The 13,578-nt window shown below is 48.3% G+C and overlaps 1 protein-coding gene across 2 annotated transcripts; it reads left to right on the top strand.

Annotated features, from left to right (window-relative positions):
• Nucleotides 1-5,851: 5,851 nt before the first annotated feature.
• On the top strand, nucleotides 5,852-13,281 carry EIF3D (eukaryotic translation initiation factor 3 subunit D). 2 transcript variants are annotated; one of them, XM_062492134.1, is made up of 15 exons: nucleotides 5,852-5,942; nucleotides 6,233-6,366; nucleotides 6,646-6,691; nucleotides 7,080-7,216; nucleotides 7,315-7,400; nucleotides 7,875-7,947; nucleotides 8,082-8,197; nucleotides 8,374-8,506; nucleotides 9,070-9,217; nucleotides 9,453-9,583; nucleotides 10,030-10,115; nucleotides 10,342-10,471; nucleotides 10,917-11,059; nucleotides 11,822-12,102; nucleotides 13,114-13,281. In XM_062492134.1, exons 2-15 carry the CDS (start codon nucleotides 6,244-6,246, stop codon nucleotides 13,125-13,127), a joined length of 1,647 nt encoding a protein of 548 aa, XP_062348118.1. In that variant the 5' UTR covers nucleotides 5,852-5,942; nucleotides 6,233-6,243; the 3' UTR covers nucleotides 13,128-13,281. The 2 variants fall into 2 exon arrangements, with proteins under 2 accessions (XP_062348118.1, XP_062348119.1); XM_062492135.1 differs by lacking the exon at nucleotides 5,852-5,942 and having other exon boundaries at nucleotides 6,070-6,366; nucleotides 8,085-8,197.
• Nucleotides 13,282-13,578: the final 297 nt, after the last annotated feature.

Below are 13,578 nucleotides of genomic sequence, written 5' to 3'. Positions count from 1 at the left end.
GGCAAGGAGCAGGGCCCCAGGAGCTGAAAAGCAAACTGCTAACTCAGTGGTGAGAAGGCACTGTGAGCCTTGCACCTTCCACCACCCAGAGCCCCATCCTCTTCCCTGCTGCAGATCTGCCTGGACCTATGCAGCATTTCCCAGAAGCAGCAGCCTCTGTTGACATGGTTCTCCAACACCATAGCTTGTATTTCCTTCAGTCAGGCAGGGAGTGTTGTCCTCCCTGCATGACATGGAAGTGACAAGCACCCACTGCAGAAGCTCACTGGTGTGGCCTAGAAAACAGCCACAGAGCAGGGATTTGCAGCTGAGCCTGTGGACTCTCAAGCTCATACCCCAGTCACTGCACCAGCCTTCCTCTCCTGATGCAGGCTTGAAGCCAGCAGGGATGCTGCTGGCGCCAGCTGCTCTAATTGAGCTTTGTAGAATAAACTTGTGGAATTAGCCTGTTGGCTGCTGGGATAAAATCCAGCACTGAGTGCAGATCAAAGGAGACAATCTTGCTGACAGTTTGAGGGGAGGCAGCAGTACCTGGGCTCCTTCTGCAGCTCTGGAAAGGGTAGTGCTCAGCAGCCAAGAGTGAGGATGCATCATGACACACACACTGCCTCTTCGGCAATTCATGTGATCCAGACCCTGATGGTCAAAGCTACAGAAGCCTTGAGGGAGTTCTAACACTGGTGACAAAAATAGTCAAAACCAGGCAAGAGACAGCACTAATTCAGAGAAAGACAATTTTTGGATACACCAAAAGTCTGTGGCTTTCCCTCGTAATATGTGAGGAGCAGAACATGGAAGGTGCACTCAGGCTCTGAGCCCAGCCTACAGAATCTGTGAGGTTGAAGAAGGGGAAGTCTGCCCTTGCTCAGTTTCTGTCTGTCTGTGAGGACAAGGCAGAGTAGCCCAGCAGCCAGAGAGAGCTCAGCACAGCAGGAGGAGGAAGAGGGGAAAAGCCTCATAGTGAAAACACTATCTGCTACCCAGAATAATGAGCTCAGCACATTCCTTGTGCGCACCTTACTGGACAGACATGGCTGGTCTGAAAACCCATAGTAAATCTGCCAGGTGCCACCTGCTCCCAGCCCCACTAGATTGCACAGGCAAGCAAATTAAAAATCAGATTCACCGCACACACACAGTAACACTGTTTTATGGCCATTTTTCCAGGGTTCTTGAAAATCCAGTCAAGAATTTTCCTGGAAATCCAACCAAGAATTTCCCTGACAAAGCTGGTGAGCAACAACCACTCAAGAGGACACGTTTATAGTTCAGCAACCAGGACAACAGCAAGAGGAATGAAGCTCTTGGAAAGGAGGGCTAGCATTGCAGAAAATCACCTGGCCTGAGAGAACAGCAGACTGAGGAGGCAGATAAAAGTACCGTGGAAAAGATGGGATGCAAAGAGGAGGGCCAGGGAAGGAAGGAGGGCTTCCCAGCCCATGAATATCCATCTGGGGCATGAGTTCATACATGGCCAAGGCTGGTTGCAACAAAAGCCCTGGAGCCAGCAATAAGTTTTGCTGCTTAAAGATGATGACAATGATTGCAGAAGAGGAATCTGACCTGAGGAGGTGTGTGTGAACATCAGGGCTTCCTGCAGTGGGAAGGTGTTAAGGCTGAACAGTATTCCCCTTGGTTTCTGGGTTTGTCAAGAAGCATGGGGCAGTGGAAACTAAGCATATGGCACAGGCATACGGTGTGTTTGGTCTTTAGCAAGGAAAAGGAACCCAGCTGCCTATTTTTGATGCATATCTTGAAAGAATGAGAAAAGGAACTACTGGAAAATAGTATTTTAATGTGAACATTAGTCTTCCAATCCTCAGCTGCCTCTCTGATTGGAAGTACCATCACACAATCTGGAAAGCAGCCCATTTTAAGGCTTTCCAAAGTTTTTTTCAAGGCAGAGGTGATCTGTTTTCTAGGAAGGGCCCCTAACAGGTTGGGAGCTTGGACTTGCTCTCCTTCACTTAAAGCTGGCAAAGCCCTGGTAACACTGCTGAGCTGTGTATCATCCTCTCTCAGCAGGAGGAGGCTGCTCAGCACCAGTTCACGGGTCGACAGCTCTCCAGCAAGCCCCAAACCACAGAGGTGAATGGAAGAGAAGGCTTTGGACTGGAACATCAAAGGTACTAGAATGAGACCCTCATGGAATGAGACCCCTTCATGGGTCTGATAACACCACACAGAGCCCAAAGCCAGAGAAGTGGGAGGCAAGAACAGAGAAACAGATGGAAGCAATTTATCCTGGCTGTTCTCATGAGCATCTTCCAGGGAAGAGTCATTAGTCTTATTAACTGATTAAATGATTAATTAACTGATGAACTGAAATTATGGATCAAGGATCAAATGATTGCAAGGCAAGTGTATTTGGAGTACTTTTCCAGGAAGCGGCGTATTTCACGTGCCTTTCATGAAAACCTGAGGCCAGGAGGGGAAGTGTTTGCAGCAGTGGCAGCAGAGTGTGGGGTCAGCAGGACAGGACCAGAGGCACATGGAGCTGTGGGGTCCCAGCAGGACACAGGAGGTGCAGTGCCTGGTGTGAAGTGGGAAGCAAGACAGACCTGCTCCCTCTGCTAGTAAATCAGACCTGAGACAGGCTGAGAAAGTTTGGTCTGTTCATCCAGGAGAAGAGAAGGTCTCATGGAGATCTCATGGCAACCTTCCAGTATCTGAAGAGGGACTACCAGGAAGCCAAAGAGGGACTCTTCATCAGGAACTGTAGTGATAGGACAAGGACTAATGGCTACAAATTAAATGAGGGTAAATTTAGGCTGGATATTAGGAAGAAATTCTTTGCTGTGAAGGTGATGAGACACTGGAACAGGTTGCCCAGGTAACTTGTGGATGCCTCAGCCCTGGCAACGTTCAAGGCCAGGTTGGATAAGGCCTTGAGCTACCTGCTGTAGTGGAACATGTCCCTGCCTATGGCAGGGGTGGTTGGGACTAAAGGATCTTCAAGGTTCCTCCCAATCCCTAATTCTCTGTGATTCTAAATGTTACAGAAAATCTCCCCTGCTCAAGACTAGATTTTTTTTCATAGAACTCTTCTTCTCCTTGCCAAGAAAATGGAAGGTTAGATCCATGCCCAGGGCAGCATTTATCCCACACCAGCTACTCCCTGCGCATGCAATCTCCTCCAACCCACACCTAAATCCAACTGTGTCACCAGAAAAGGAAAACTGATGGGCTGAGACCAAGCTGCACATGATCTGGCATCTCTGGTAGACAGCAGCAGCACTACATTCTCTTGCATGCACCTCACACAGGCTCAGGAGGGAAGAGGAAACTGTGGAAAGCACGGGATTTTGTTTTATCAGTCTATTTCTCTTTGTTCATTAATTCATTCCTAAGTCTATTTCTCTTTTCAGAACTTCTTCCTCTTTTCCTCACCATCTCCTAAGTTGTGAGTCCCTCTGAGCCCATAGAGCCCATTGTCCCAACCTGGGGGGACGAGGAACAGGTGCTGTGGGTGTCACATGGAGCTGAGATCCCACTGAGCCACTGCAAGAGAGCAGCGAGGCAGTTCCAGCACTAATGATGTTTGTCTCCAAAAAGGCTGTTTAGGAGAGACAGTTACAAATTGTATTTTATAAACTGTATTTCTATAAGTGGATTTTTTTTTTTTTTGCTAGCGGGAAGAGGCACTTTAATAATCCCACTTCTGATTAATGGCAGGGTGTCTTGTCAAAGCAAAGACCGCTGCAGCTTCGGTTCTTTCTCAAGGAGAAATCACAAGTGGAAAATAAAGAAGAAAATGCACAACCTCTCTGCCTGGAAAATATTGATCCAGACTCTTCCTAGGTAAAAGATACTCAGTAAAATTCTCTGAAGAGTTTTTTAGCCTGTAAGCTGAAGAGATTTGTAAACCAGATCCTGTCTTTTTAGGGGTCAAGAAAATTTCAATCACTCTGGCATGAGAACATTTGGGATTTAATGATTTATTGCCCTCACACCCTGAGAAGAAATACTATCCCAATTACAGAGACAAGGATCCGAGGCACTGCTGTATTAAATCACTGGTTCATGGTCTCCTAGAGAGGATGTAGAGCTGAATCAAACTTCCAGCCCTAGGTCTGCCTTCCAGCAGGTCCAGGGAAGCCATCAGGATGATGGGAAAGCTTGAATATCACACTGTGAACACAGCAAGGGTAACTGCAATTCCCCTTCTTCACACATCTTTTACTCTCAAAGTCAAGTGGTTTTTGTAACACCCTCTAAAAACAAAAAGTTGGTTGAATGATCATACAACTACAGCCTGGAAAGTACCTGATTTTCCACAGAATCATTGCAGAGTTTGGAATATATTTTTATTTTAAGAAGTTGTGTGTGTGAGAAAATGAAGAGGTACACCACTAAGTCATGTTTCCTGTCCTAGCAAGTGACTTTATTGACATATTTCTTGTCCAGAGTCCTGTAAGTCTGCTATCAAAGTCATCTCGTAATCTATATCTCAGTTTTTATCTGGGAAAACAGGAATTAACCAACCAGACATCACAGTAACTCCATCACCTGTCTGCAAAGCAAACTTTAATAGATGGGAACTGTATTTGACTAAGCTGAGAATCAATATTCTTCCAATCCATTATTTGTAACGTAAGTTGAATGCAAGTTTTTCCAAAGGAAAAAAAAAAAAAAGTCATTTACACCAAAGCCCTTCCCAAAAGGCATTTTTTGCGTACTGTAGAGCTGAATGTTTCTGCCAAGAGAAGTTCCCCAGTTCCAGGAAGTTTAGCACTGGGGATGTTTCTCACCTCACCATTATCCGAGCTACTGTGCTCTGTTGAGCCTTCAGCAAACACAGAAAGTCAAGTTTTCTTCCTCTTTATGACATCTGGGTACAAAGTGAATGGATTTTGTCACACACCATCCCCGCCCAGCTTTTATACTCAAAAGCCAAACTCAAGCGTTTTAATCAGCAGGGCAAATTTATACTACCCTTAATATCACTCTCCTTCCACTCCCACATATTTTTCCTTAGTAAGTGGCAATTATGCAGGAACAAAATTTCAGAAAATGACAGCGTTGACCCAAAATAGGTTCTTTCATCTGGCCTGCAAGAGGCCAATCCACACACATAACCCAGGTATTTGATTTATTTACAGTTCTGCATAGAAAGAGGTGCCGGAGGGTAAATCCACAAAACCAGCACAACAACTTTTCACCAAAACTTTTCACTGTTTATATATTTTGGCAAACTAAGGCATTAATGACCCTTGGCTACAAGTTACCTAATTCTCTTTTTAATTAGTATTCTGTCTTCTATTGGTTAATGATCCTCTCATTGTTCATGCCAATTAGTCTGCATGCTCAGTCTTTCTCTCCTTTTTAGTCGGTGGTTTCTTGGGTCCCTGACCATGATCTCCCCCTGACAGAAGTATCTTTAACCCAGTTGCTGAGCTGTCTTTATTAGTTTCTTCCTTGTCTTGGGGGTTCTGCCAAATGTCTCTGCGGCCTGTAAATTCTGCATTCTTGGAGCCCACTACCTGTGGTTCGTTCATCCTTCTTCCCACGCTTTGTTAACCTCCCCTGAGGTCACTGAAAAATTCTGCTGTCAGGTAATTTGTCTAACACCTGGACATCACTTGGAGCTTGTTTGTTAGCTGCTGTTTCACAGATTAAACCTCTTTTCTCGTTGATTAGACTTGAAAGCATACCAAGATCAAACAACATCCTTTCTTAAGATTTTTTTTTTTTTTAATAATTGACATTTTGCGACAACGCCGCTGCTTTACGGCGGCCGCGCTCGCCGGTCGCTTTTCCGGGGGGGTTGGCGGTTCTCCGCTTTTACGACAGGGCGCTGCCGTCGCGCGGCGCTGACGCGCAAAGGGAGCGCCGGGGCTGCGCGCGGCCCTTTCCCCGCCCGCCGCCGCCGCCGCTGCTGGAGCCGCTCCTGGATCCGCCGCTGGATCCGCCGCCATCGGGGCCGTACCGGGGCCGCGCAGGTGAGGACAGCGCTGGAGCCGCCCCAGAGCCGCTCGCCTGCCGCGTCGGCCCCTCCCGCGCGCACCGAGACCCCCCCCCGGCCCCGCCCCGCCGGTTCCGGTGGGGCCGCGTCCCGCCCCTCCCCGGCACACGCAGCGCTCACCGGGACCCTTCCTTCCTCCCCGGGCCTGGTTGGCGGAGGCGCTTTCCCTTCGCCAAGTGCCGAGGCGAGACCTCAGGTCTCGGTGCCATACCGTGCGACAGCTGAGGATTTGAGTGATTTTTTTTTTTTTCATATTTTCACCTTTAGAAAGTTAAAAAATGGCGAAGTTTGTAGCACCCGTGATCCAGGACAACCCGTCCGGCTGGGGTCCGTGTGCTGTGCCCGAGCAGTTCAAGGACATGCCTTACCAGCCTTTCAGCAAAGGAGACCGCCTGGGCAAGGTATCCGTGCCGTGCTGGGCCGTGAGCTCTGGGAGCCTTCCGGGCCTCCCCCCGCATGCTGCCTCCGGTGTTCGCTTTTGTTACCCTGTCTGCTCCTCTGGCACCCTTGGCAGTGCGTCCTAACACACTGAACACCTGGCAGGCTGAGGTGGGAGTCGAAAGGATCAGACCTGGGGCATATGGCAATGTTTGTTTCTGCTGCTGGGAGTCCTGCGCGTGCAGTTAAAGGTGTGGGGGAGAAATGTGTTAATACTTTTTATTGTTTATGCTCATTCTTAGGTGGCCGATTGGACAGGAGCCACATATCAGGATAAAAGATACACAAGTACGTGCAGTCTGCTGGCTGTTCCTGGGGTTTATTTTCTGCAAAGTTTTCTTCCAAGCGTCAGTTCCTGCTTTCATGTCTCACATCCACCCTGTAATTACCTGCACAACTCAGCAAGACAGGCAGCTTACTTCAGGAAGCGTGCTTTACCCTTGGGAGAGCTCTGTGGGGCTCTCCCTGTCCTTGGGGCTTACTCTGGGTCTTTTTACTGCCTTACTACCCAGGCTCATAAGGGAGGTTTAAAGGGGGAGAAGACATGCAGGTGTAAGGCAGGAGTCCCAATTTAGACATCAGACTTAGGTGGAGGGAGCTGGGGAGAGAAAGGGGCAAAGCATCAGGTTTTTTTCTCTTTGCACCTTGGTGCTGAGATACTTTGTTTTATTTCCAGACAAGTACTCGTCGCAGTTTGGCGGCGGAAGCCAATATGCCTATTTCCACGAGGAGGATGAGACCAGCTTCCAGCTGGTGGACACGGCCCGGACGCAGAAGACAGCGTACCAGAGGAACCGCATGAGGTTTGCACAGGTAATGTGTTCAGGAGACAGCATCAGAGGGGAGCTTCAGCAGCACAGGATTCTTTCACAATTCAAATGCCTTCATTTTTCTTTCTGTCATTTCTTTAGAGGAACCTTCGGAGAGACAAGGACCGTCGGAACATGGTGCAGTTCAGCATGCAGACACTGCCAAAGAGTGCCAAGCAAAAGGAGAGGTGAGGCTGCAGAGACAAGCATACTGAGCTCGGGTGTGTGAACATACTGCTGATGAATTTGCAAACTTAAAGTAACAGAATCTGCTGGAGCAAACAGTCAGCAAAGAATTTCAGGATGTTTCGAGTCCAGTGTTCTGCTGGTGTCAGTAGTACTTAAAAGCGTGGATTTCAAATGGCTGCCTAATAATTTAGGAGAATTTTTTAATTGTATTTAGAAAGCAGAGGTGGCACTGAAAGCAGTATATGCTCTCTGAAAACTACATTTCAGTCTTGAGGTAAAACTATATAAAGAGCTGCTCAGATCAAAGAACATGCCTCAGACATCTTGATCAACAGATGGCTCAACAAATGTTTTAACAGCTCAGTGCCTGAGAGCACTGCTCCTCTGGTAGTAGTTTGGAAGTGGAGGAATAGTTGTGGCACATGGGAATCAAGAACTTCTCTTCATGGCTTTTCTCACATTTGTCATTTTAGAGATCGTTTGCGCCTACAAAAGAAGTTTCAGAAGCAGTTTGGAGTGAGGCAGAAATGGGACCAGAAATCACAGGTAGACAAACTGATGAGCACTGTGCCCCTTCTGATGGTTAGATTACGCTGGCTGCACTCAACAGGGCAGCTCCTTGCACATATCCTGATGTGTCTCCTTTTCTCTCTGTACCTGTCCCACCTCTGGCCGCGCAGCAGAAACCTCGTGACTCCTCTGTTGAAGTTCGCAGTGACTGGGAGGTGAAGGAGGAGATGGATTTCCCTCGGCTGATGAAAATGCGCTATCTGGAGGTGTCCGAGCCACAGGACATGTGAGTTCCTAAAATGTTTGGAAAGCAGGAGCTCAGGGGTCTCCTGCCTGGTCCCAATGTTCGCATGGGGGTACCAAACCCAGGGGGAGGTAATGGAACACCCAGCAGGCCCTGTGTGGTTTATGGGTGGTGGCAACTGTAGGAGGGGTATCCAGATGGTTCTCTTACCTTTGCAGAGAGTGCTGTGGAGCCCTCGAGTACTATGACAAAGCCTTTGACCGCATTACAACAAGGAACGAGAAGCTCCTGAGGAGCATTAAGCGCATCTTCCATACCGTCACCACTACGGATGACCCAGTTATCCGAAAGGTATCCACCTGTTTGTAAAACTCAGTGTGTGCTGTTGTTGGAGACCAGCTGTCACGCTCAAACCAAAGGGCAAAAGCAAGAAGCATTAGCTGGTACCAGTATTTTTCTTCGGTGGAAGGCAGAGGTAAATTCATGCAGAGTTAGGAACACTGGCCAAGGTAAAGCTATAATTGTGGAAAGGCAAAGAGACCAGTACTTGAGCTGTGTTGGGAAGAAAACTTAGGTCAGAGACCTGATCTTTGGGGCCTTGCTTTTGGAGGTGAGGAAGGCTCAGACATTTCTCTCGTGACCTGATTGCCAATGAGAAACCATGCATTTTTCAAGAGAATTAGCATCTTGTAGTAGTTTCTTACTTTGCCCTTGTGTGGGTGAGGGTGGGCCAGGATTGCTGGGTAGTACCTTATGCTTTGTCTGGCAGTGGATGTGGTACTTACAGTAGTTCAGCTTTCTCAGAACAGCAGAAGAAATCAGGGATGTGGTTTGCTAGCACTTCTCGTCCTGCCTAGGGACGGGGTGTCTGTTCTTATTGCTGAAATGGTTTTCTCTTCCTTCTGTATTCACAGCTGGCCAAGACACAAGGGAATGTGTTTGCCACAGATGCCATTCTGGCCACACTGATGAGCTGCACTCGCTCTGTCTATTCCTGGGACATCATTGTCCAGAGAGTTGGATCCAAGCTTTTTTTTGATAAGAGGGACAACTCAGATTTTGGTGAGGAAAAGTCCTGAAAGGAATTCTTGTTGCAGTAACTAAAGGGTCTAATTTTCTTTGTGCTTGTCTGGGTGTCCACACTGAACCCCCTGGAGAAGCTAATAATTGCAGTACATGTGATAGCTGTGTGGGGAATTTCAGTATTGATCTGCTCTGATGTGGGGCAAGAAACTCACCAAAGCTGACACAGTTACTCCCCGAAGTATAACCACTTGCATCTGATGTTTTTTCCCAGACCTCCTGACAGTGAGTGAAACAGCCAATGAACCACCTCAGGAAGAGGGCAACTCCTTTAATTCTCCACGCAACCTGGCCATGGAAGCTACCTACATCAATCATAACTTCTCCCAGCAGTGTCTGAGGATGGTAAGGTGGAACAGTGATGAGTAGTGGGGTCTGTGTTTTAGAGAGGCTCAAGAAGAGACTTCATTAAGGCTGCTTTAATAGAGTACAGAAGCATTTTAATTGACAGTTCTGTTATACCAGTGGTCTTTCAGTTTTGAAAGAGATGGGATTATTTCTGGTGAGCACTGTGACTTGTAGAAAGGTTTTTGCCTTGATTTCACAGAGAAGTCATCCTACTCCCATTGATGATGCTTCACACAGGCTTCTCAGTACACTTAATGAAGCCTAAGTGCCAGTACAGGTACTGCTTACAGTGCTGTGACTAATGTGGGCATGAGGCTTTCATCATCTGTCTTAATGTTTTGGTGTTCTGTGCATAAGGGAAATCAGCTACTGTTGCTGTGAAAGAATATTTTTCCAATAGAGGAAAGCTGTCTCCTAACATGCTCTGCTGTTCTCATCTGTAGGGAAAGGAGAAATACAAGTTTCCCAACCCAAACCCCTTTGTGGAGGATGACATGGATAAAAATGAAGTAGCCTCTGTTGCATACAGGTGAGTTGATACTTCTGATGCCCAGGTTTGGCAAGGGGGCAGGATGTTAGTGTGATACGAAGGCAAAACAGGTTGGGAATGTTATTGATAGAAGCTTTACCTTGAGACGGATTCGTGGATGACCTCACAGTGAAAAGATGGAGGAGGAAAGGATTTTGCTGAACTCTTACATGGATCTGGAGGAGAACAGAGGTCAGATATAACCAGCTGGACTGTTTATTGGCAGATACCGAAGGTGGAAGCTGGGAGATGATATAGATCTCATTGTCCGCTGTGAACATGATGGAGTGATGACAGGAGCTAATGGAGAAGTGTCATTCATCAACATCAAAACACTGAACGAGTGGGATTCGAGGGTGAGGAAGAACAGGATCCCCAAGCTAGCTCTTAACTGCTTCACTGCTGCCTGACATGCCAGGTACAGCAGGGAAGATGAGACAAACATCAGGCGGTGTTCCCCGGGTGTTAGGTTCCACTAAGGAATATAACTTTGATGGACAAGCAGTGCTGATTGTCCCCTAAGTGTTGTAGCTGGCTTGAACCCTCTTGCCCCTAGGTGTTCAGCACAGTAGCCAGTCTTCTTATGGTTCTCTTTAGAATTCTTCCCTCACAAATTACCCGTTCTAACCAATGGCACAAATATTGAGCAATCCCAACTGGTGGACTGCTCTTTAGGCTGCAGTTCACATTCCCTCACACGGTACCGTAGGGTAGACAGCTTCCGTATGCGATGGCAGGATGGCGGAAGAAATGGCTGCTGCTGGCTTGTCAGGCTTACCCTGCTTCTGATTCTCCTCTCAGTATTGCAATGGGGTGGACTGGCGCCAGAAGCTGGACTCTCAGAGAGGAGCTGTCATTGCCACGGAGCTGAAGAACAACAGCTACAAACTGGCCCGCTGGACATGCTGTGCGCTGCTGGCTGGATCAGAGTATCTTAAACTCGGGTAAGGTGGGATGGTTCACACTGAATATCTTCCGGGTGCATTTTGCATTATTAAACTTCCTAAACATCTGAGTGAAGCATTTAAGTAATCCTAAAGTCACCCAGTGTTTGAGTGGCCAAGAAAGGAAAGCTTGTGGTGAGTGCACCAGCCTTGGTGTAAGCTGCTTCCCCTCAGCATTGAGCTGTGACTGACCCTGCACACGAGGGACAGGTGGCCTCTCAGCCTCTTTGCTGTGGTCACCAAAAGGGAAATAAATACAGTGACTGTGGTGCCTGTCAGGAATCTGACTGAGATCCTCAGTGCCCTGTTACTGAGAAATTGAGTGGTGGGGGGAAATACAGCCACTGTGTTTTTTAAACAGCCGGCTTAAAATCAGTGGAGTACTGCAGGTAATGAACAAGCAGCTTTTGCTAAATAAGTTCTAGTGGTTCTGCAACCCTCAGTTCTGTTCACAGACATGGAACTGATACTTTTCCATCTTTTTCATGCCAAACTCCCAGCTAATCGTGCTATTGCTTAATTTTATCAGTAGGGCTAATTCTTCTTTATCTTCTGTACCTCTACATCCGATTTGGGGATTTCCAGGTGCCTTGCAAATTGACAGTTTGTAGCCAGGAGATCCTCTTAGCTTTCAGTGTTGGAGTATTAGGATTTTTCAGCCCAGAAAACAAAAATAAGATGATCACGCAGCTCTTCTTGCTGGTGTTTTGCTGTCTGGGTATAATCTCCTGATACCTCTATGGTTACTTCTTGCCCCCCTAGGTACGTATCCCGTTACCACGTGAAGGACTCTGCCCGCCATGTGATCCTGGGCACACAGCAGTTCAAGCCTAATGAATTTGCCAGCCAGATTAATCTGAGCATAGAGAATGCCTGGGGCATCCTGCGATGCGTCATTGATATCTGCATGAAGCTGGATGAGGGGAAGTACCTCATCCTCAAGGACCCCAACAAGCAGGTGATCCGCATCTACAGTTTGCCTGATGGCACCTTCAGCTCTGATGAAGATGAGGAGGATGAGGAGGAAGAAGAGGAAGAGGAAGGTTTGTAGCATACTTGGTACTTTATGCTTTTAAGTGATGTAGTAGTCTGGATGAAAAGCGGTGAGGTATGAGGAAGACCAGAGATAAAGGGTTAAATCTGACCAGTGCAATGGCAGGAGAGGAATGAGGTGGGAGAATGTGTGGTCCCGAGGGGGGGAGTCTGTGGAAGATGTGTGGGTGACATAGGGAGTACTCTTCTGGAAGAAAAAGAACAGCGCAGAGTTGGAAATGCAGATGTTGTGCCTCTGTACACATACTTGAGGAGGACTGATTTTAGCAGGGGCTGGGGGAGGTTCCAGATCCTGAGCACTGTCTGGCAGAGCGGAGCCTGCCAAGAAGCCCTTCATTCAGTGGCCCCAAGGTCTGCAGGAGTGGGTGGGTGCTAATTTCTGTTGGTACTGGGATATTTTTTGAGTGCAGTTATAGAAATGCAGTGACTATAAGGTGACACATTTGAAATGTGTGGTGACGGAGTGCAGTTGAGGGAACGTGGTGAAAGCTTTTCTGAAGTGACTCTTGAAGCTGAGCAATCACTGGCTGGTCAGGATGCAAGCTTTGGAGGATCAGTGGTGCTCGGTAGACAAATGCTGCCTTACCTTTGCTGCCAAAAACCATCTTTGGTCCCTGAGATCTGTGTGCTCTGCTGACAGTGGGAAACCATTTATCTTAGACTCTTGCTTCTGTAAGAAAAAATATCTCCCAGCTTATTTTTAGGCTGTTAAGCTTAGCCTGGCTGCTCTGGATTTTATTATGGAAATGTTAGTTGGGTTGCTGCGTAATTTGCTCAGGAATGTAAATTGTGTATGACAAGTGTGTGGTCTTGGCTCATGGGAAAGTTTGTTGGGAAGCTGGGGAGAGGCGAGGAGACGGTTGGAGGTGGGATAAATCTCCCTAAGTGGCAGCCTTGTTGTTTTGTGTTCCTTGTGGCATTTCCTTGACAGCGAGGGTTTAATTCTGGGGTTTTCTCTCCCCAGCAGCATTCACTTCATTTCTGTTTCTCTTCGTTTTCAGAGGAAGAGAGCTGAACCCTGCAACCAGCACCAACGGGCTGCAGTGCCCGGGCAGCCCCGGGCCCGGGGGGCGGGCTGTGGCAACACCTTCATCCCGGCTGTGCTGCGCATCGATGATTAATGGGGGGAAAGCGGAATAAAGTTGATTTTGCCGAGTGCCGGCGCTGTCTGTTTGTGTGTGTGTGTATGTGCCTGGTTCGGGTACCTTCCGCGGTCACGGCTCCGTCCCGCGCCTGCCCCTTTAAGCGCCGCCCGCCCCCGGACACGTGGTGCGCGCGCCGCCATGGTGCCGGCGGCGGTGGAGGCGTCACGTGACGCGGGGAGCGCGCAGCCCCCCCCAACCTCGCTCGCCCCCGCAGCGGGAGTGAGGCGGCGGCGAGGGAAGGAGGAGGGAGCGGAGCGGGAAGAGCCCGGAGCGGGAGGAGCGGCGCGGCGGGAGCTCCATGCTGCAGGTCAGGGCTCCGAG

This window comes from Cinclus cinclus, chromosome 4 (genome assembly GCF_963662255.1).
Source record: "Cinclus cinclus chromosome 4, bCinCin1.1, whole genome shotgun sequence".
Classification (NCBI taxonomy): Eukaryota; Metazoa; Chordata; class Aves; order Passeriformes; family Cinclidae; genus Cinclus; species Cinclus cinclus.
This window is presented reverse-complemented; position numbering and strand designations above follow the sequence as displayed.

Bases quoted from the DNA above. Each gene is read 5' to 3' on its own strand.
- EIF3D (XM_062492134.1), top strand. From the start codon at position 6,244: ATGGCGAAGTTTGTAGCACCCGTGATCCAGGACAACCCGTCCGGCTGG. The intron at 10,116-10,341 runs GTGAGTTGATAC...GTTTATTGGCAG, and splicing joins GTAGCCTCTGTTGCATACAG to ATACCGAAGGTGGAAGCTGG. The intron at 11,060-11,821 runs GTAAGGTGGGAT...TTGCCCCCCTAG, and splicing joins TCAGAGTATCTTAAACTCGG to GTACGTATCCCGTTACCACG.